Source organism: Nanorana parkeri, unplaced genomic scaffold, assembly GCF_000935625.1.
Source record: "Nanorana parkeri isolate BGI_ZX_2015 unplaced genomic scaffold, ASM93562v1 scaffold8, whole genome shotgun sequence".
NCBI lineage: Eukaryota > Metazoa > Chordata > Amphibia > Anura > Dicroglossidae > Nanorana > Nanorana parkeri.
This window is the reverse complement of record NW_017306276.1, coordinates 567,899-591,801: the sequence shown is the minus strand read 5'-3', so window position 1 is coordinate 591,801 and position 23,903 is coordinate 567,899. Positions and strand designations below refer to the sequence as shown.

Sequence of the window (23,903 nt, the reverse complement as noted above, 5' to 3'; positions counted from 1 at the left end):
GATGGCAGCCAGGCTTTGCTCTGATCATGCTTTTCCCCTATTTATGTCTCCAGCAGATGATGGGGAAGGTAGCCCTCCTATGTATGTATGCAGCAGCTGCAGCAGTGACAGGCTGGTCAGACAGGGACAATTTTCTGGATGCTAAACAATGGCAATGTGCAACTTGGCCCTGGCAAGCATCAACCACCGCGGGGGGGAGCTGTGGAGTGTTGGCAGGCTGCATGCTGACAGCATAGTCCCAGGAGGCAGTGTCGGCACCTCAGCGGTTACTAGGCCCAGAAAGGGACAAGAGTGCCTGGGCCCAGTAACCGCCAAGGCGCTGACATTGCCTCACTCCCATGGTGGTTGATACTCATATCACTGTGTTCTACCCCCTGAGTGTCAACTCAATTCATATACCCTGAGAGGGGGTGAGAGGAGACTTGCCTCTGCTTGCCCTTCCTTCTCACCATAAATCTTCAATATACCTGTGGATGGAAGAACAGCTCCCACTAAACTTCATTATTCAAGATCCTGAGGTCTGACTTCAACCCTTCAATACTGGAAACCTCACAGTTTAGTTTCCTAATCAGCTCACCTTACACCCCAGGCCCCATATCAGCCACCTGGGCTGCTATGGGTATTGTAACTCCACTGGTTTATAGTATATCAGTTTGAGCATTGTAACAGAGGAAAAGTGACCAGATATCCTCCTAATTGTTGTGGGCTCTGTTCCTTCTGCCATCTCTCCTGGGCTTACTATTAGCTACAGGATGGATTGGGGTTATTAGGGAATCAAGTACACGCAGGAGGAACTAGGCCACAAAGCGACCAAACAGTTTAACTTGTAATTCAAATAGATATAAGGATCTTTATCTATCAAAGGATCCCTTTATATCATATAGATATAAGGATCACAGAGCAGCCTGGAAGAGATCTAGTTGCTTTGTTTCCTCTGTTGGAACTCCTGTTTTTTAAAAATAGTTAGAATACTTTGCAAAATTATTAATAGTGCAAACAGGCATAGTTTTTGTATTAATTGTAAGATATTATTTGATTAAACCTTTTTTTGGCATGTTGGATGAATATATTTTTTAAATATAGATCTGCATATATTGTATGTTTAAGAAGTAACTCCATCCAAAACAGATGTTTAATGGGTTTTGGGTTGAATGAAGCAGGGTTTGATCTGACCATGCTGTCAAGAGTCTCAAAGACACCATAGCCCTTAACTATAAGAAGTCATCACTGTACTCTAGGTTTTATTCAGACAAGAGTCAAAATGGGGGTGTTCCAAACTTCTACTGAGCCCTTCCTAACCTCTGGACCAGATATTTATTGGGTTTAGTCATCTGAACAACTCAGCAAACTAATGAATTGCATTGAAATGCAGAAGGCTGCATCAACATGAAACTGGCAATGTCTGACTGCATTTGATAATAAAAAAAAAATCCCTATCACATTCTCCAGCTAGTGAACAAAAAATGCCTAATTGTATTGTTATAACATTTTAAGTTAAAAACAGGATTTTTAATTACAGAAAGCATGTGAAGCTGCACTGCCAAGGCACCTCTGCAAAGCGTGATCCCTGACGCTAAACTCGCCTCCCAGCTGAAGCCCACATTGGCTGGCCTTTTTTTTGGAAATGGTACAGACACACAGTGGAGTTCTTCACCTGCCATTGAGCAAGTCTGGCTTCTGCTGTGCCGCTGTAACATTAACACGTTTGTGCCCAGAATTTTTTGAAGCTTAGATGCACAGACCAAGCTTGGCAAGCTTGATTGACAGTTGCAAACCCCTAGTTACCTGCTGCAAGGTTAACGTATTCATGGCAAGGGGCATTTTACATCCAGACTTATAAGGTCATATTGCATTCATGAAGGGGGCACCTCCAAGGCATGCCTGCTTGCTTTCAATTTATTGATTGCTAGATATTTGTTCAAGTTTGGCAGCTGAGCTAGAGACCACACTTTGCCTTGATATGGTAGTAAGGCTTTACAAATGATTGCAAATGTTTCCAACAAAACCTCTGTTTTTAACCTAAAACGCTGAGAAGTTTAATTAGACTTTTTGTTCTAATTGGCTCAGTGGTGTGGAATTTTTGAATCGTTCTGTGTATTGCCTGCCCTTGTGCAGCTTTCCTTTGACTGCTTATTAATTGATCTGTACGCCACTTTCTGGGCTTCATTTTGTGGACTGCATTTGATACTGCATTGCTATGCATTGCTTCCTGTCTTTTACTTACATTCTGCAGGCTGATACACGTGAATCAGACGCACATTCAGTGTGGAAGACTAACAAACACCAGCTAACAATGACAGACTAGCCAAGGACAACATTAAAGGAGAACTATAAGGTGAGTGATTTTCACTCACCTCATAGTTCTAGCCGACCTGTGACAATGAGACTGTCACAGGTCGGCTCAGTAGATCGGGAGGTGAGCGAACACATAACGGCGTTCGCTCACCTCTCGAGCCTGTCACGGCTCTCTGTCGTGACAGGGGAGGGGCTGGATTCCCCCCTCCCCGCTCCGATCCGCCAGCGCTGACTGGCGGAACGGACAGGGTGGGGGCGGGTACAGCCGGCTCTGCCTTTAGATAGGCAGAGCCAGCTGTCAGTCACGCAGCTGGGCGAATCCCGGCACAATTGTCAGGATCCGCTTCAGCTGCAGCGTCTCAGTATACCGCAAAGTTCATAATCAATAAAAAGTTTTTACTCTCTAATTCCTGAGCTGTGTGGAAGTTTTTGTCTTATGTCAGTGAGAAAAGTATGGGAGAGTCTGAAGTGAATTAGCTGAAAATGGGAGAAATAAGGTAGGTGATAAAAGGGAAAAAAAATCAACTGTAAGGGAAGAGAAGAGAAAGGAAGGGGCAAGAGAAAGTTTGAAAGTATCATTAAACTCCCAAACTTTTTTTTAGTAATAAATCCAGATCAAACCAATATACATTGGCCAGCAAAGTATTTCTTTATTTTGTTGCCCACACACATACAGTCATCATGCTTTCCAAACGGATCCAGCTCTCTTAGTTGTGGTTCCCTAAACTTCCTCTCCAGTACAAGATCACAAAGGACAGAGCAGTCTCCAGCAGTTGTCCATCTACTAACTTGGAGAAGAGAGAAGGGAGGGAGGAAGGAGGAGCAGGGAGCAGAGGAGTGAATTGCCTTGCTGTGTTTGTGGAGACACACAGCTTACTAGCACAATCAAGGGTGGCTCCTTAGGACCCTGAAAATGAAAAGAGCCACCCAGAGAGTTGGTTCACACCAGCAGCCATGCTCAACTGCATAGCTGCTTGTGTGCGTGTGCCCGGATAGGATCAAGCCACATCGCACTGTTTTGTTTTTTGTTTTTGTTAGAGCTTTATTGAAATGTCTTAGGTTTCAAACTCTACCCTACCGCATCCAACACAAAAAAAATGGTCATTTTTGCTTTTTTACAGTTCCTTTTTTTTTTCCTTTTCGCATGTGATAAGCTAAATTAAAAAACTGATTTCACATTTCGCATTGTAAAAATGCCCTTATACTACACAGTTGTCAATCATTTTTATTAACCTGTCAGATCAAATCTAAAACAAAATGTTACAGTGTGCACTTATACGAACTAGATTAGGTCTTATACTTACAGATAAAAGAACACGTCTGAATCAAAGCAACAAAGTTGATCTAGTCCATACAGAAGTTCCTGTCTTACTTGCTAACATATGCTATGTGGCTTCCTGTTAATATATTCCTTCGGTGTTGCTCATTACCTATTCCATCTACCCGTTGCGCTATCAGAGCTTATGAAAATCAAGATGAGGTTGCACTGTGGATTTATTAAACTAATTCATAAACAAGTTTCACCTGCGTTTGTTTGCTGAGCGCCGTCACTTCTTTTATCCTGCAGAAAAAAAATTATCTCGCCTTAGTTTAGAGGTTTTTCAAACACTTTTCCTCTGTAAGGTTTGCTGGCTTTCTTAGTGCTATTACCCTGTTCATCTGCAGTGGACTCAATTTTCTGCCTGGCTTACTATCGTTGGGAAAGATGTAGTAAACTAATCCTCAAGGCTGAAAAAATTTGGGGGCAATTTCTTCTGCATGTATAATCCTCAACTGGCTACCTCCATATTCCATCCAGTTTTACAATGTCATACTTCACGGACTTCTCTCTCCTCTGTAAGGCTGAGGGCTCTAATCACTCTGAAAGCTCTCCACACATTGCTTCCCAGGGCACACCTACAGGTAAAATGAGTGATAGCTTAGTTGCTTGAGATTAATCGCATGTAGGTATTCACCTATTTGCAATGCACTAATATAAGACAGAAATATGGAATATGTATTACAGTTTGTCACTATCAACACAGCAGATTTCATTTTTTGAGCATTCCCTGTAACAGTTTTATCACCTGTAGATCCTACCCGTAGATCCTGCCCGTAGATCCTGCCCGTAGATCCTGCCCATAGATCCTGCCTGTAGATCTGGTATTTTATGGCTGTATGGACCTTTCAAAGCACCAAAGTAAAGAAATTCCTATTAGCATTTTCAGAAGCTTTACTGAAACTTACGACAAATTCAGGTAGTGCTTAATAGCGTGGAAGTGGTGCTGCGCCTGCACTAAACTAAAAAATATTTACCTCCAGTTCATAGCTAACGAAACTGTAGGTAATGAAGGCTAAACTAGGCACCATAAACTATGTGAATTGCGTCCAGTTCTTGATGAACTGGGTGAAATTCGGACAGCACCTTCAGCTGATCGAAGGAGCCAGTTGGAAAATGTTTGAACGAACAGAGCCAGCAGCCAAACATCTGCTGGTTCTGTTCAAGTATTCTGACAGCAGCCATTGGCCGATGTCAGGGTACAATGAAGACCTCAAGAGATCCCTCGATCAACACTTGTAAGCGTTGATAGAGGAATCTGTTATATTTTCTTTGTTTAGTCTGCAGGCTGAGCAAAGAAAATATTACAGTGTATGGCCAACTTAACCCTAAGCTGGTGTAAAGAGACAAGCAAAGTGCCTGTCTCTGTATGATATGTAGCAGCATAGCATGTTTGTCTGCGCTACTTCCCCCCTTCCCATCTGTCACTGATTGTTAAGAATGCTGTTGAATGCTCAGACAACAGCTTCCTAGCAAGCAATGATACTGACAGTTGGCAGAGTCCGATGGGGAAGCTGAGGCACCAGTTACCCATTTGGCTCTATTCAGTGTCAGCACCAATGGTTATGCAGCCGACAGTGTCCTTAACAACCAGTGATGTTGGCAGTGGACAGAGCCTGAGGGGATGCCGAGGGACATGTTCTCCATCAGGTCTGCTCTGATAGCGATTGACAACAAGCAGTGGATGGATTCCATAGACAAGAGCAGACTGACACTTTTCTGAACCTTTAAAAGGGTATTGCGCTAAATTAAAAAAAAAGTTCTGTCGCCAGTTTCAGTGCCTTTACTGACACTTGCAACAGGTTCAGGTAGTTCTTAAAACTTTTAAAACGTGGTGCTATGATTGTACTAATTTAAACAATATTTACCTCCAGTTTGTAGTTAATGAAACTGGAGGTAATTACGACTAACCCTAAGCTTGTATACAGAGATAGACAAAGTACCTATCTCTATATGCTATGTAGCAGCATGGTCGCCTGTCACTGGTTGTTAAGGATGCTGTCAGCTGCATAACCGACAGCCTCCTAGCAACCAATTGCTGACAGTTGACAGAGCTTCATTGGAAAGCTGAGGCACCAGTTCCCCATCAGGCTCTACCCATTGTCAGCATCCATGGTTGTGAAGAAGATGCTGTCAAGTTGGTGGGGTGCCAAGGGACTAATTCCCTATCTTTTCTGCTAGTGATTGACAGCAGGCAATAGGCGGATTCTATAGCCAAAAGCAGACTGCCTATTAGCTATGGAATCCGCTCACTGCCTGCTCTCAATCACCAGGGGAGCAGACCTGATGGGGAACAAGTCCCTCAGTTTCCTGATCTGGCTCTACTCACCCACTAGAAAAACCCCTTGGTTGCTGTGCTACTGTGAGACAGGTACAGTAGCCATGGAAGATGGTGGGAGTCTCCGGTACCAGTTTCCAATGCCAACATTTGTCATGTGGATGCACCACAGATTTCTAAATAGCGCTTTAAACACTCTATGAATTCCAGGGAATATTTTTCGCTATAGTGGTCCTTGAAAGCTGAACCCTAGGCAGATATAAAAAAAAAATTACTCATGTATTTATTAAAATAATTAAGTGTAAATGCAACTAGTATAAGTATCTGAATTGTCTTTATGTTAACTTCCTGTCCAAAGCTGTTTTGCTTGATTGCAGCAGAGCAAAGTCAGGTCACCAGCTTGGCTGTGTGCTGTGCAAATCTCAGGACTGGATGGTCAGAATTACAACTCCATTGGCAGGTAAGCCATCTCCATATCATATTTGCAAATATTTGCTTTTGTCCTATTACTATGCATCTGAAATGTTTAGTTTGCAGTCACATGACTGAGGACCTCTAGGTTTAATCCATCTATGAATTACATACATTTCATCATAGTAGATGCAAACTTGCAAGTGTGTGGTTGAACAATAGCCTTGAATAGAAGATGGAAACTTAGTACTCATAATATAATTTTTCAAAGGATTGTTGTGCAGTTTATCAAATGTTTCAGCTGAATGTTTAACAATAAAGAGTAACATTGTTAACATAACCATGACCTAGAAAGACATCATCGTTGTACATAATTGATCAGAGTACAGACTGGCTGATGCTCCCATTCAGCAGAGATTGTGTAATCAAAGACCTACATTTTTGGTCATCAGCACTGGATGGAGCATGGAGCAGCATACTATCCAGGATATGTATTTGTTTAATCCATCCTTACCCTAACAGCAAGACAGAGCTTTAATATTTGAGCACAAATCCAACATAATTGTTAATTTATGGCATTGTTGGATGATTATTTTGTTTTGCATTTCAATTATACCCATGTTAGATGAATGTGAAGGCTAATTTCTCGGCAAGCTCAGAGATGAAAAAAAAATTGCTTGCTATTTTGCCCCAGGCAATGCTCTCTTTCCAGTTTCTGTAATGTGGGACAGGACTAGAGCTGGGTGTGTTAAAAGAGAAGAGCACTGGTTTCCAATAAGAGATTTGAATGGACAAGATGTCCTTCAACATGCAGAGGACAAAACCTTTATGAAAAAAACTGCTCAATAACAGGAAAAAGACACAGACGCTGCTGTTTTCATATTGTATGGAATTCTATTTTTTTGTGTTTTGCCTGACATTTGTATGGACATGAAGAACCACTGTGATCTCAAAATAAAACATTTAATACTTCCTCTCTCCAATCAGCCGCACAAAACCGAGGTCCATAAGGATCCAACTTTTTTGTTGTAAACTCCATGCAAGTTGAAAATATAAGGTCTACACCATCATAGTATCTCTCCCACTCCAACGCCGCTCTCACGCGTTTCACCACCTGGGCTTACTCATGACCTCTATGATTAAGCCCAGGTGGTGAAACGTGTGAGAAACGTGTGAGAGGCGTTGCATGGACTTTACAACAATAAAATTGGATTTTTATGGACCTCGGTTTTGTGCGACTGAGCCGAGGTGAAAGCCGAATCTGGCAGAGCGGCCGGCCATTGGCTGGCCGACAGTCTGTTTCTGACAGCTGGGCGGAGCCAGCTGTCATCTTACGGCTGGCTCTGGCCACCTTGCCAGGTAACCAGGGACGCTCTCATTACACACTGAGAACCCGGCCGGGCCACTATGATACCACAGCGGCCTCTCCGTGTTCTCAGTGTGTAATGACAGATAGCATTCTTGGTTACCTGGTAACCAGGAATGCCATCTGTCATTCCTCTCCTGGACGCTCTGGGAGAGAAACACTTTCTCCCAGAAAGGTTCACTCTGGTCGATCGAGCAGAGTAAACCTTTCCCTGCTCGTTTTCTTTTTTTTTTTCTTCTGACTTCGGAGCCATTGGCTGCCATCAGAAGAAAAAAAAAAAGAAATCACCATAGGAATGCATAGCTAGATTGGCTATTTCAATTTGCAATAGCCAATAGCAAACTATCTAGTGCCCCCGCCCACTGCTGCTGTCAATCAGCAGAGGGAGACCTGCAGTTCTCCATCAGGTCCCCCTCTGGTGATTGACAGCAGCAGAGGGCGGGTGCAATAGCTAGTTTGCTATTGGCTATTGCAAAGTGAAATAGCCAATAGGAATCTAGTTATGCATTCCTATGGTGTGTTCTTTTTTTTTTGACGGTAGCAGAACCGCCTGGCCAATAGAAAACAGTTGGGCGGAGCCAGCTGTCACTGCTAGCTCCGCACAATCGTTTTCTAATTTTTTTTTCTACTTTTTAAACTATTTTTCTATTCTGCTCGGTTCCACAGAGGGACTGAGCAGAACAGCCGTGCCGAATGCCACTGAGCGGCTATTTACGCATACTGATAGGAAGAGAGAGCACAGTGACAGAGAGCCAATAGTCTGCTGCTTTCTCCTTTCCTATCCAGTCACAGTATATGGTAGGGACAATATCTGTAAGTGTTACTTAACTACAAGAAAGAAAGTTCAGGTCGTCTACCCTGCCAGACAGGGCCATGTTTGTGGCAGAGCTGTGTAACCCTCTGAACTGGGTGGACATATATACAAATCCTTTGGCAGATAAAATAACTCCTATATACTGTATGTATTTCATCTGTTTATTAGCATGTTTGCCTGGAGATCAGCTTTAAGGGGGTCCTTGTTCAGAACTGCTCAGCTATGGCACCAATGGATGAGGGGTAGCTACAAAATGCAGGAACACATGTAAAATGGGTGCACCTAGATGTGCAGTACATTGCAGAGGCATGGGAATATTTTTTTTACAGAACAATTGTGATGTTCAACACATATAGTGCTTAGTGCATGTTCCTTTATTTAAATATAACATATTAAATAAACTGCCCTGATCTCTAGAAAAATGGCAGCCCATGCCAAGCAGCTGCTCTGGTGCCTTTATATTAGTAGGCTGGCAAGCATGCCCTACTGTATTAACCATTCATATGAATTTACATTATAGGACCAGAAAGGGGAGAAGCAGGGTTCTGCTAGGCAAATGGATATTAAAAATGAGTGGTGATTGAATAGGAATCATTAAAACTTTGGATAAATGTTATTTGTTGAGATCTTGATATATACATAAGTAATCTAGACTCATCCAGCTCTGACCAATTAATTTTATTTACCTCTAATCCATAGAAATGTGTCTGAAACACACTACTGCAGACAGCGAGGATACAGGAAATTCTGAGTTCCTGCCTCTTCAGTTCTCTATGTTCTGCGGGCATTATGACAAGGTAGCTGCTAATGAGCTTACATTTTCTGCTGAGCACTTAGACGACTCTAATCCCAGCACTGTAACCTCTCAGCACGCATCACAGCCTTGTTCTATGTAGTCTCATGATTTTCTTCAGATGCCTGGATAATAGAGGTGTGTGTGGTCACACATTCTAATGAAAGTGTTTGTAGAGGGATTGTATAACTAATCAATGACTGCACATTTATTATTAGAAGACAAACTGAAGGTTTACTTTTAGATTTAGTCACCGCCAAAAGGCACCTGTCAGGATAGATATAGGAGGTAGGAACTGCAGTTTGAGGTTGAAACTCCAAGACTGTCCTACTTAAAGGGGAAATTATAATGGTTTCGGGTTAATGTTATTTTAAAAAATTGACACTGTAATATTTAGTAATCATTCTAATATATATGTTAGTCCAATAAGAAAGGTATCATTGCATATTGCAATACTCTATTTTTGTTTTTTTCACACTAATATATATATGCATTACCTAAAAGCTGTCTACCCATAGGTCTAACTGAAATCTTGTGAAACCTTGGACAGAGCTGGCAAGAGAATGCACATGTGCAATGGGATGAGTCATTCCAGTTTGTACATTTCATCTTGAGTTACAAACAACAGGCTTTTTTCAGCTAAGCTCACTAAATAGTAACACAAGGTCAAGATGACTGAGTTGGCAAAGGGGACTGTGCAGCATGGTTGGAGCGCAATTAAGTTGTTTTTATGCAGTGAGTTCATTGGTGTGCAGCTGCTTGGGTGCTTTGGATCGTGCGGCTTGGAGGGCGGACATGGCATTTCTTTGTGCTAAAGAACTGAACTTCAGGATGGAGCAGTCTATCTTTGTGTTTGTAAAGTCCACACCTTCAAAACAAGTGAGCAATGGCAGCTGTATATTCTGATGCTGTCCGTTCACTTTCAATGCTATTTGGAGCAACCAAACACCTTAAAACGCTACACAGGGGTCCTATTCAGTCACTGTTCACCCACTTGCATTAGGTCCACTTTACATTATAAAGTTATCTTCTATTTAATATCTTCTATTTATCTTCTATTTAGTCGGTGCTGTCAAGAGTAATAAACAATACATAAGTATGTGCAATATATTATTATATGCATGTTACATAAGACTACATTCATGACATAGTAATTGCAATGGACGTGACTTACCTCCGCATTACAGTACATGGAATAAGAAATGACAGCTGCTCCGCATGAATATAGCGGTATGGGGCACTGGCAGCCATGCCACTGCGATATTCCCGCTCCTTTCTTCGGTGGCGTGTAAAGGCGTCCTTCATGCTCTTCCATTTTTTTTTTTAGGATATCGACTGTGGAAACAAAATGTAAACATGAACTAATTAAATTCTTGCTTTTATCTTTCATTTCTTAGGTATTTAGCGACTGGCCAGTACTTGGCCACTATTCATTTTGTGTTCATGATCGGCAAATCAACGGCAAGCAAGATCATAAAGGAAACATGCATTGCGATTTGGGAGGTCCTCCATGATGTGGTGATGAAGGAACCCACCAAAGAGGAGTGGCTGGAAAATGCAGGATCGTTTGCCACATCCTGCAACTTCCCACACTGCATTGGAGCCCTAGATGGGAAACATGTCCGGATCGTGAAACCTGTTGGCAGTGGCAGCTGTTTCTTCAATTATAAAAAAAAAAATTATTTCGTCCTCTTTGCGGTTGCAGATTCCAATGACTGCTTCCGCTATATTGATGTTGGATCATACGGCAGCAGCTCAGATTCTGCGGTATTTGCCCATTCACAATTTGGACTGAGGTTGAGAAGCGGGGATCTTGACCTCCCGGGGAACGCCGATCTGCCTGGCACTGCTGAACCTGAAATGCCCTATGTATTTGTAGGAGACGAAGCATTTGCTCTTGGTGAGCATTTAATGAGGTCCTACTCCAGTCATGGGCTAAGTCTGGAGAAGAGGGTCTTCAATTATAGGCTCACCAGAGCACGCAGGGTTGTGGAGTGTGCCTTTGGTATACTCTCCAATAAATGGCGCTTCCTGCACTCGCCAATAAACCTCAAAATTGAAAACGCCATCTCTGCGGTGAAGGCAGCTTGCGCCCTTCACAATTTTGTGCGTTGCAGAGATGGGTTTAATTTTGATGATTCATTGGCGCACTGCATGGAGAATAGCCAATGCAGCGCCAGGCGTGGAACAACGAATGGTGGCAGCATTCGTGACTGATTCGCTGCATACTTCATGTCACCTGAGGGGAGGTGTCATGGCAGATGCAAGCGATTCAGTCTTGATTCCCCTCCAAAAATTAAACATCATTTTCCCTTGATCTGATACCAATAAAATATATTTGAATTGAAAACAGACTTGAGTATTGTTTTTTCTAAATAGCTGCACGCATGGGACATATTTAACACTGCACGCATGTGACATAACAATACTGCACACATGAGACATAGAAACACTGCACGCATGTGACATTAAAATACTGCACACATGGGACATTAAAATACTGCATGCATGGGACATAAAATCACTGCACGCATGTCACATTAAAATACTGCACGCATGGGACATAAAAACACTGCACGCATGTGACATAAAAATACTGCACGCATGTGACATTAAAATACTGCACGCATGTCACATTCAAATACTGCACGCATGGGACATAAATACACTGTACACATGTCACAAGAAAATAATGCGCACATGTCAATACACACTGCATGCATTCTGCATGAAAACATAGCAGACATGCACGCATGTTACACGGAAATAATGAACACAAGTCATATGCAAACAATGCACGCATGACGCATAACAACAGTGCATGCATTCTGCAAGAAAATATTCAACACATAAAAACATTGCTGACATGTACCTTTTGATTCCTTTGCTTGCTTGGGGAAGGTTTCCCAATCTGGCCTGGTTGCTTGAGCGATCTCCAGCCAGACACTTTGCCTGATGCGTCTATTTTTATAGTTTGAATGACGAATGTCATATAGACATGGTCTTCCCTGCACCAGCCGTATGAAGGCCTCAGAATCGAGCAGGCCTAATGTTGCTGTATCCTCCATCTTGTCTTCTTCTGCAACAACTCTCTGCAAGATGGGAGTGGTCTGTAGCCATGTGCGGAACACGCGTTCTATGCGCAATTTCTGCGACCAAAAACGCTCCAAACAATCATTTCGCCCGTTCCCGTCGAAGTCTATGGTCGCGAACGCGCTACAAAACGGCACAATACGCCGCAAAGAAGCTCCTGGACCTTTTCAGGCATGGGCCGTTTTGTAGCGCGGTAGGGACGGGCGGAAATACGGAAAGGTGGGAACGAGACCATTGACTACAATGCAATTTAGATTTTTGAGCGTTTTGTAGAGCATTCGTCGAGCGTAGAACGCGCTACAAAATGGTCAGGTGTGAACGAGGGTTCAGGGACTATCCCTCGTTGGGAACCAAGCATTAAGAAATTATTCACCAGCCAGGTGCTGATGACTAATTTCTTGATGTTTTTGGACTACACGTCGCAATCCACAGGTCATTTCAGCACCCATCATAAGACTTTGATTGGGATTCCGGTCTGGAGTGTGAGGAAACATCTGCTAGCTTGTTTGGAACTAAATCCCTCTGTCCCTCTTTCCTTTTCAGTTGTCCCTCTTTTTGGTCTGATATACAGATATCTATGATAATGTTCTATAATGTTCTTTAACTACCAAAAGTGTTATTCTGCCAATGCCTATAGTGGAGGAAGCCAAGGTCTCTTGACATTTCTAATAACAGAATCATCTTTTTTTTGTGTGTTACATAGTTACATCGTATTTGAGGTTGAATAAAGACATTAGTCCATCAAGTCCAACCTATTGGGATCTCGTTCTAGGAGTACCCGCACCCCTGTATATTGCGGTCCTTTAAGGAATTGTCCAAAAGTTTCTTGAACAATTCCACATTATTTGCTGAAATTACCGCCTGTGGCAGTGAGTTCCAGACCCTAATACACCGCTCATTACACTAGCCCAGTCTGAAAAGGTGCCATTTACAGATACCCTCTGGACCCGTTCCCGTAGCCAGTTCTCTATCCACGTACACACCACCTCATCTATGCCCATAGCTCTCAGCTTGTGTAGCAAGCGTTTGTGTGGTACCGTATCAAAAGCCTTTGAGAAATCCAGATATACCACATCTACCGGCTTACCTCCGTCCATATCTCTACTTACCCCCTTATAAAAAGTTAGCAAGTTAGTCAGGCAGGAACGGTCTTTCCTGAACCCATGCTGATTGTCATTAACTATCCCGTTTTCCTGAACAAATTCTACCAGATAATCCTTTATTATGACCTCTAGCATTTTACAAACTACCGATGTTAGACTGACCGGCCTATAGTTCCCAGGTTGGCACCTAGCCCCCTACACAGGTAGGTTGTTGCTAACACATACATGAAAAGGAGCCAATGTGGTTGTTCACACCCAGGGATGTTGACTGGACTTTAAGTATAAATTGAATATAAAAGGTATATGCACAGTAATAAAAATGTATATTAATGTTCCCTTAATTTCCACTTTAAGAGAGAAATAATGTATTTGATTACCTTCTTTACACCAGATCACACATAAAGGTTATTATAGTTCTTTTACTTCTGTCATTATAATATATTAATACTTTATGCTATAATTTATTGCATAATATTATGGTATTAGAACCTCATTTAGAAAAATCAATTTCTGTGTAGCTTTTTTTAATGTGATTGTGGTGCTAAAATGAGTTACAATTTTACAATTAAAAGCTGAATTTAAAATTACTTACACATAATAATGCTCTGAACTTGGAGTTTGTATTTAACAGTTAGCTTTTGAACGCACTAATGTCTGTTTGCTTCATGAGCCTGACACCTAGAGTTCAGCATTCATCACTGCAAAATTCTAACAGATTTATTTTCAAAGATCGCCTCCGGTGGAATGAGACACTTTGTTCATGGTAATAGTATTCAAGAAACGTTTCAAATGTCCTAAAGTCAGAATGTTCACCTAATTGAAACATGAGTCACATGATTCTGAGCTGTCAGCCTACTTCTCACCCTCCAGTGTGTGTGGGCTTAGGTGACACATGAGATCATTCTGCGCTTTTTTTAGAAAGAGATGGCAAGCGGTTAGGACATTTATTGGTTTTTACTGCTGCCTGCATTCTCCACAGGAAGGCTGAGACAGCAATAAAAACTTGAAAGAAGTTCCAGCATTAATCTACTCTGATGCAAAACAATGTATTCTTTTGCTGTCTTTGTTTTCACATTGACAGGAAATAAGGGGAAATCTTCTTAGTTAGGACATAGGCAGTAATATAAAAAATAACAGAGAATCTTATCTCTCCAATACTATCCATAATAGAAAGACAAGGCATCTGCCTTGAACGCCGTGATGCAGGGCGGGGGGTGCAGCTGCAATAGGTAAAAACCGGAACTCGTAAGGGGATCCGTCCATCCAATATTTTAATTGCAAAAAGGCATAAAAGCAGCAAACAAACAAATGCTTACATGTTTCAGCCCCCAATCTGGGCCTTAGTCGTAGCCTAAGGTGCAACTGCAGTGGACACCTGCACTACCTTTGCATTGCCCAGCTGTGTCCTGCAGTGTGGAGGACTGCGCTGTCAAACTGGCAGCTCAGTCCTACAGATTACACCAGGAGATTGTGGCTCTCCCTGTGTAACCAGCTGCACTCTACTCTGCTGTCAGTGTGACAAACACTGTACACAGAGCCCAGTGCCGGCTGTCACAAACCTCTGATGATTACACAGGGAGAGCCACATTCTCCCTGTGCGATCTGCAGGACTGACCTATCACTTTGTCAGCTTGGGTCCTGCTCTGCATTCATTATAAGCTACTAATTCATAAATGAAAGCTGCGTTTTTTTCTTTGCTTATTTTTTTTTTGCTGATTATTTTATTTAATTGTTCGTATTTAAACTTTTTACATTTGCATACATTTGTGTATTGTAGTGTTAAATAACAAAGATTCTTTTACGAGCAAAGGCCCTCCTAACCCTATTGAGATTGTATTGTAACTGTACTGTCGCCCTCCATTTCTTATAAAGCGCTAACTGTTGGTGCTATATAAATCCTGTATAATAATTATAATTCTTTGCACCAAAACATGATCCTAGAACCTTTATAAAAGTGACAAATTGCAGAATAAACTTTGTGGTGGTTAACCCTAATAATTTTTTATTAACGCCTTCATTTCATTCCTCTCTTTGTGTTTTTTATTTTGTAGTCTGATTTATTTTTAACTGTTTCTATGTAAACTTTTTTTTTTTTCATTTGCATTCCTTTGTGTGTGTAGTGCTAAATAAAAAAAAAAAATCTTTGTACCAACACATGATTCTAGACATGTTGTAAAAGGGACAAATTGCAGAATCAACTTTGTAGTTAATCCAATTTTTTTCCATCTTTTTCAATCATTTTTTTGAGGGTTAAGAGGGGATATTTTGTATTTTGGTAGTTAAACAGCACCTTCTCTTAGATATGTGTATATCAGGCTGAGGAGGAGAGAGGGACACATGGATTTAGGTAAGTTGGGAGCAATGTAAAAGTAAGATGGGGTACGGGCTCCCTTCAATCTACATCCACAGAACGTACACCATAAAAAAGCGCATGTGAATGAGGAACGAGGATCTGGACCCATAAGTAGGACTGCTAAGGTGACCATACACTATACAGAGATTGCATAGTACATGGCCAGCTTACATTTGCACCCATTGTTTACTATGCTGTTAGGTACACTTTATGGGGCGGAGCTCGTATCCTGGCAACACCCCGCCTACATCTACGCACTGACAGATCACGTGTCCCGGCAGCGCGAAAGGTTCTTGCGCATGCTCAGTGCCCGAAGCGGCAGCCGGAAGTAAACAGAGCTGTGCGGCTCGGAGTGCTGACAGTGCCGTACACATATCGGCTGAGGGGCTTATTCCATCATGCAGGAGCCGGCGGACGTTTCATCCTCCCGGGAGGAGGACGAGGAAGAAGAAGAGGCGCAGGGGGAGAGGGAAGGCGGACAGTACACGGAGGCCTCGCTCGTCTATTACACCATGATGCCTGCCGACGATGATGGCGCCGACCTGCTGGACACCTCCGACCCCCGGGACAGCACGGCCAGCCCCGAGGAGCTGGATGACGAGGACAACTCCGGTGACAATGACATTGTGGTGACCAAGACATGCACGTACCAGGGCTGCAATGAGACCACCAGCCAGGTGGCCAAACAGAGGAAACCCTGGATGTGCAAGAAGCACCGCAACAAGATGTACAAGGACAAGTACAAGAACAAGAAGAAGAGCGACCATGGAACCACAGTCACCAGCAAGCTGGAGGTCAGACATCAGGGGTTATGTCAGGCTAGTATGTCCTACCTGGACAGAGCTTGTGTCCTTACTAGCAAGCCTAGCATTCCCAGATAGCAAGCAATTGAGCTGCAAGTTTGAAAATGACTTGCTAAAGTAATGCAGACTTGCCAAGCTTCACAATTTTGTTGCACAATTACAGCAAGTCTGCATCGCTAGTCTCCAGATCAACGTGCTTTGCAAAAGTGCTGTACACTTGCAGAGCTCTTGCTAAGACCTGCAGGACTCTTGCTGTAGACTTGCCAAGCAAATTTGCTACAAATCCAAAAAGTCAACTAGAACTTGTGCTGCGAGTGTTCCTGGAGTCTACAACTTGCCAGGAATGTGTGCAGCAAGTTAACAAGAATTACAATGTAACCCTGCCACAAGTTTGTGGCAAGTTATCCTTGCTATCTGGGTTCTTCTCTCTCTCTCTCACTGAGAAACCTGTCCCTATGGTAGAACCACTACACACAGCAATGATCAGGAGCTAAAATCCACCAGCAAACTTGAGGTCAGACATCAGGCGTTATATCAGTCTTTGTATATCTTTCCCACTTGGACACATCTTGTCTCCTTGCCAGGAAGCCTAGCACTCTCACCACACTCTTCCCCATATAAACCCTTAGTAACTGTCCCTGCTGTGAAACACAACTCCAATCACCAGGGGCTAAGATTTACCAGCATGCTGGGTTCCATACATCCAGTGTTAAGTCAGGCTTAGTATCTCCTAGCAGCACAGATCTCGTGACCTTACCTGAAAGTCTAGAATTGGTATGACACCTATATCCTGTGTGTATATATATTATATATTCTGAGCAACCTGTTCCTGTTGTGCAATGGTAGAGAATGTAGCATTTTTCTAGATGTCAGGCATCACACTGTTTGCTGTCTTATGTCCCTCTCCGCATTTTGTGAAAGCACAAGTCCCACTTGAGGTCAAAGCGTCACATTTCCTGCAGATCTAAAGGCCTTTGTGCAGCTTTGCTTGACTTGCTTATGATTTTTTTAATAGGCGCATTGAAAGGCAAAAATGCTGCAACCAAATATGTTGTAGGACTGTGCTGAGCGCTGCAGACGACCATTATTTTGCTGCGCTTGTGTTGTCATGCTGTGACCTTATGTGAACAGTATGTGTGGATCATGTCACACATCTACACTAGCTAGTACAGTTTATTCAATGTCCTGACACAAACGCCAGGGAACCTCGGCACTCCAGCTGTGGTGAAACTACAAATCCCATAATGCCTCTGGGAGTCATGCCTATGGCTGTCAGTCTTGTAATGTCTCGTGGGATTTGTAGTTTCACCACAGCTGGAGAGCCGAGGTTGCCTACCCCTGCCGTACTGCAGTTTCAATGCTAAAGATTGAGCTAGTTTATGAAGGTGGATAACTAGTGGCTCTCTACAAGTAGGAATCTGATTGGGTGCCTTCAGAAACAAGAACACCTTTAATACATGAGACCCATTGCATGTTCTTAGTAAAGGATAATGGAACATTTAGCTGACTTGTGACACATTGTACTATCACAAAGATGTTCAAGAGTTTGTATTACTGTTTGCATTCATATTACAGTAGAATTAAACACTGTAGTAAGCAATAGATATATTAAAAAACATTTACAAAAAGGTAATTAGTATCCTTTGTCTCCACCGCTCGATCCCGTCTGAAGATCTGTAGCTTCTCGAGTGGCCATGAAGGATGATGGGGCAGGCGCATGCGCAGTAGAGATCTTCGGCCGGGAGAAGAGGAGAGACACAGCGGAGGTGAGCAGCTGGGAGCGGGCACGTCAGACAGACACCGTGGGACTGGAGGAGTTTGCGCTTGATCAGAGACCGGCACCAGCGCTGGAGGGACTCCTGTATACAAGTGGAAGGAAGAAGATCGGATCAAGAGGCATTATGTAAGGTAAGTCCTTAAAGCAGCATGGGGGGAGGGAGGAAAATATGTGTGACTTGAATGTCACTTTAAGATCTGTATTCAGTCCTCGAAGACTGGAGCTGAAGATTACTTTATGCTTTTCAGGAAACGTGTTGAAAGGTTTTTGAAATGCTCGGTGAAGGTGATGTTTCTCAGACTTGTGTTCACAAGCTAAATACACACATTCGTGTCAGCTTAGGGTCTTGCTATACATTACCGGGGTGGACAATTTATTCTATGTCTGTTTCTTTATACTTTTAGGAGAGTGCAGAATGTTCTGTGTCTCTTACAAAACAAAGAACTGGATCTGTTGGGGATCGTCCTCCGCGCCCTACACTGCTGGAACAAGTGTTAAACCAGAAAAGACTTGTAAGTGTTGCAATAATTAACATTGGAGATTGTTGTAATGTGTATGTATTAAAACGACATCCGGGCAAAAACACACTGTTCAGGTGAAGGATCTTTGCACCTGATTTTCTATATACAGCCACCTGCCATGGTCATTGCAAGGGGGTCATAGGCAGGCTTCACACATATTCTGTGCAGTAAGGTGCAAGTTTTTTATGCATGTTACTGCAATGTGCATTACTGTGCCATTCAATGCAGTGAAAGGGTGACCCTCCATCACAGAGAGATGGGGAAGTAAAGGAAGTGGAGTATGTAAATCTAGGGAGGGAGGCAGTTCAATGAATCTGTTTCTTTGCCCAGGCAAAGCAGGGGTTTACTTTAAAGCTTCCATGGAAGCTTTGCTTTTTACATGTGTCCACTCGCTGAAATCTGACAAGTTTATATATCATAAGGGAATGTGAGTACTCTAGGTCTTGTAGAAATATGCTGTGCCTTCTCATTGAGATTTAGGCTACTTTACATTCCCCAGATCTCACCGGAAGGCGGATGTCACCCTTGCCTAGGTACCGCTGGTAGAAGCCTGAGGAAAGGCAAGTATTCCCTTTTACACAGTGGTTTACTTCCATTTTAAAACTATTAAACATTATTGTGGACCCCAAAAACTGTACATGGGACATTTATCAATTCTGCGGGCAATGGGCAGCAAGACAATTTACACTACGAGGATACATCCATGAGTCATACATTTTTTCCTCCGCTGTTTCTCATTTCCCACCCTCGGCTTATATTCGGGTCAATACTTTTTCCCAGTTTTTTTTGGTAAAATTAGGTACCTCGGCTTATATTCAGGGCGGCTTATACTCGAGTATATACGGTAGCACTGCGACAGAATAAAGCCTGACCCTGAGCACTTTGGAGACGGTTTAGCGTAAAATTCAGTCACATCTCCAGTAATAAATCTGTCTCAGAACTTTGTAAACTGCCCAGGAATACAGGCGCTCAGGATTGTAAACCTGTTGCAGAAACTTTGGTTGGTGACTAATTATTTAGCTAATTTGCTTGATAAATGTCCCCCAATGTCTTTTCACACAGATATAGCGCTGCCAGTGCTAACCTTTTCCTGAAAACACTCCTTGTCTAGCTGTCTTAGCTCTCAATACATTCCTAAACACTGACCCAGAACAAGCATGTGGCTAGTGAAGTCAAAGTCAGCGCTCCTGTACACTGATTGCAGGCTTATAACTCCTTTTTGGTTTAGTATGAAATCCAGACATCTGGAAATGCTATAAAGAGAGTTCAGCAAATATATTATATGGAACAGCTTAGATATGTTAGATGTAACATGGAACCATTGGATATAAATAGTGATTTCTGAAGTTCTTCTATAAGTGATGAGATCTCACTGGCTAGTTTCCAGCGATGTACAGCGTGATATTTATTGTAGGTTTAGGTGGGGAAGAATACTTCCTCTCTCAAGACGATTGCTGTTTTTGCGTCTGCTGGGCTCAGACTGGGGGATGTAGAAGCAGCATAAGGAGCCAATTGATTCATACAACAAGGAGGGAGCTGATATGAGTCAGAGTGACCAATCTCATTACTGTGCTGCTTCTCCTTTACTGTCCAATGCTGGGACATGCCTAGGCATAGAGGAAGTAGGTTGAACAATGCTGGCCGTGGTGGAAAAGAAACACTGCACTCCCAATTGAAGGTAAGTATTGCTGAAAACACTGTTGTTGTGTTTGTTTGTTTGTTTATTTTATCCTATCTTTTAGTGGTCTATAAACATTTAGTATTTTTGAAGTTGTGCTTAACCTTTAAACATTTTTTGACTTCTGTGCCTACATTACCGATACTAATGTATTTTGATTTTGCTGCCAGTCCCTTTTGAGGAGTCCGGAAGTTGTCAACTTTCTTCAGACCCAGCAGCAGCTTCTCGGTCGTCAAGCTTTAGAACAGAGACAGTCCTGTCAAGGGGCATCGCTTTGACCGAATCTCTGCGTATGACGGATCATAAGGATTTTATTTTGTACCAAACATTTGCTGTTTATTTATTACGCTACTTTCTATTACACTTCATTGTTTCACTGAGAAATCCAAAACTTCACGGAAGCTGTGGGAAAACATTGGAATCCCCCGTCATAATGCGATTGTTTCATCATATGGATCTCCTATGCTTTGGAGGTGAAGCTGGCAGCAATACAAAGACGTCAGTGTTTTGGAACCAGTACCCTGTTATCTTATTATATTTGTGGCTGGAAATGTAGTTCTCTGTTCACCCGTAACTGGTTTACATTTCTTCTGGTCTTATACAGCCAAATGGTTTTGTACAAAGTGCTGTAGTCGATGGCAATCCATCAGACTTCAGTATACTGTCATCACATCACTGGAAGTTGAAATCTGGTTGCTGTGGGTTACTGTTTTTTGCCTAATTGAATATGTCTGTATGTATTTGTCACTTTTCATCATGCAAAAAGGGATGTTTGACACTTGTGTAAGCGGTACCTGAGCTAACCCAAAGATATTTACTAGGTTCATTCACACTAGAATTGGAGGCAAATTCACAAGTCAAATGAGCTACATTGATTTGCGATTGCATTGTCTGTTGACAGTGTTTGCGATTTGTTTGCTGGTTTGCCAATCTTTATTTTAATTAACATGTCCTGTGAGGACAAACTTCTCACTCCTTCTTTTTTTTTTTTTTTTTTTTTTTTATGAAAACTTTCCCCCCCTTTTTTTTTTTTTTTTTTTTTTTCTATACTTGCGTTGCCCTTATATGTGATTACATGTATTTTACATGCATTACGTTGCACTGAAAAAAGTAGAGCACGCTCTACTTTTTTTCAGCGTGCTGCCATGCCATGCAGCAGTGTGAACTGGTCCAATTCACACCCATACATTTTTGAATGTCCTTGCGTTGGCATCCGTTTTGAATGGATCCTGAAAACTTTTTATTGTTGTTTTGATAAGAATTCTAAAAGGGAGAGAACCTCTGTCATGTTTTTTAGGGTTGCACAGATACTTTTCGAGTACCAGTGCAGATACTTGGCATTTTCATGAGAACTACCAGTGTTGCAGCGGGGACCTGGCTCTGGCGCTCCACCACTGTCCTGAAATCATTAGTCTGTATTGTTTTAGAAAAACTGTCACATGACAATAAACAAAAATGTATCAGTACTCGTACTTGTAAGTACTCGGCAAGTACCAGTACTCGTACTCGCAAAACTGGTATCTGTGCATCCCTTTATTTATATTTATAAAAACAAAACCGTACATTAAAACAGAGATGTACAAATCCCAGGAGCTCCGTGTGCTCCTTACACATGACAGCTGCCTCCTAATTTTTTAATTTGTCTCTAGTCTAGTCTTGGAGCTCAAAAGTATCGGTACATGTACTCGTACTTGTACAGAGTACTGTACTTGGTATCTGTGCAACCCTAATGTTTTTATTGTGCCTGTTAAGTAAGTTCACCATTTGTATTCGTTCTGGTGACCAAGTTGTAACTATAACCATAGCAGTCTATGCAACTGCTATGCGGCCCAGAAGCACAGGGGGCCCAAAGCTGTAGGGCTACATAGTGATTTCCTCAGGTGGTAATGTCATTTCAGAAACGCAGTGGGGGGAATTGAACAAAATCTGGAGCAGTTGCCCAGGGCAACCAATTCGCTTCTCTCTTCAGTTTGTTCAGTTAATATTTAAAAATGTAAGAGAGAAGCTGATTGGTTGCCGTGCACAGCTGCTCCAGTTTTGATAAATTCCCCTCAATATATTTGGATGAAAGGAATGTAGATGAGGTTTGGGAGCCTCTCTACAATTACTATGAAAACATGAATATTCTGTATCAATAGAGAATTGTCTATAGGATGATGAGGGTTCCAGAATGATTTTTGCTATGGGGCCCCATCACACATTGTTATAGGTGCCGATTGTCTTCAGTATAAAAAGTGATTAAAAATTGCCATGTTTAAGTTGTCATAGGAACTTGAAGTGAAGGGAAATCTTCCAATGGGGAAACCTTTTCTGGTAACAGCTGTCTAAGTGGGGATTTCTCCATATTTTGGAGAGAACTCCTCTTACTTGCTGTTTCTCTGTGACAGGAACTGGAGGAAAATCTGCCTGATGGTATACAGACAGAAAAAACAAAACACTCACAGGAGTCTTAAACCTTCCCTATAAACCATAAAACATTTTTTTGACTCTACCTACCCTTTAAAGAACTCCAGGAAAACATTTTTGTTAACCCTTGCAGTAGTTATACTTGCCCCATCCTGCGAGCCGGCCAACTGTGACCACGCTCCTTGACATTGCATGCTATTATTGAGTCTATGATCTACCGGAACACCCAGATCCTCCTCCATCATTGACTCCCCCAAACATACTCCCCCCTAGAGTGTATGACGCATGCATGTTTTAGTGCATAACTTTACATTCAGCAACATTTAAACCTCATTTGCAAATAGATGCCAAATCACACAGTGCATTCAGATCTGCTTGAGACTTGGAGACATCCTGTAAGGACTGTATTCCACTACATAACTTGGTGTCATCTGCAAACACAGAAATAGTACTTTTAATCCAAAATTCTATGTCATTTATAAATAGGTTAAACAGTAAGAGGACCAACACGGAACCTTGGGGGACACCACTAACAACCTCAGACCATTCAGAGTATGAATCATTGATCACCTCTCTGAATACGGTCTTTAAGCCAGTTTTCTATCCAATTACAGATTGACTACCTACAGACCTTAACTTATACATTAGCCGCATGTGGGGAAGCGCGTCAAACGCTTTTGCAAAGCCCAAGTATACTATATCCACAGCCATTCCTCTGTCCAACTTATTACTCACTTCCTCATAAAAATGTACTGTGTATAGAACGTGATGACTCAGGGACCTTAGACTGCTGCAGTGGAGGGGGGGGGCAGCCTGGAAGGACCAGTCTAAGAACAAGCCAGCTTGGAGGATCAGGTGAGTTAATTATTTTATTTTCCTCCCTAGACCAAAATG

The 23,903-nt window shown here is 42.2% G+C and overlaps 1 protein-coding gene across 2 annotated transcripts; it reads left to right on the top strand.

The window, feature by feature from the left end:
• The first annotated feature begins 13,012 nt into the window (after positions 1-13,012).
• RFXAP (regulatory factor X associated protein) lies at positions 13,013-20,938 on the top strand. 2 transcript variants are annotated; one of them, XM_018554419.1, is made up of 4 exons: positions 13,013-13,019; positions 16,316-16,618; positions 18,809-18,916; positions 20,774-20,938. In XM_018554419.1, the coding sequence occupies exons 2-4, from the start codon at positions 16,337-16,339 to the stop codon at positions 20,879-20,881; spliced, it is 498 nt and encodes a 165-aa protein (XP_018409921.1). In that variant the 5' UTR covers positions 13,013-13,019; positions 16,316-16,336; the 3' UTR covers positions 20,882-20,938. The 2 variants fall into 2 exon arrangements, with proteins under 2 accessions (XP_018409921.1, XP_018409914.1); XM_018554412.1 differs by lacking the exon at positions 13,013-13,019 and having other exon boundaries at positions 16,161-16,618.
• Positions 20,939-23,903: the final 2,965 nt, after the last annotated feature.

Coding starts and splice junctions, on each gene's coding strand:
- RFXAP (XM_018554412.1), top strand. CDS start 16,223: ATGCAGGAGCCGGCGGACGTTTCATCCTCCCGGGAGGAGGACGAGGAA. Junction 16,619..18,808: donor CAGTCACCAGCAAGCTGGAG/GTCAGACATCAG, acceptor TTATACTTTTAG/GAGAGTGCAGAATGTTCTGT. Junction 18,917..20,773: donor TGTTAAACCAGAAAAGACTT/GTAAGTGTTGCA, acceptor TTTTGCTGCCAG/TCCCTTTTGAGGAGTCCGGA.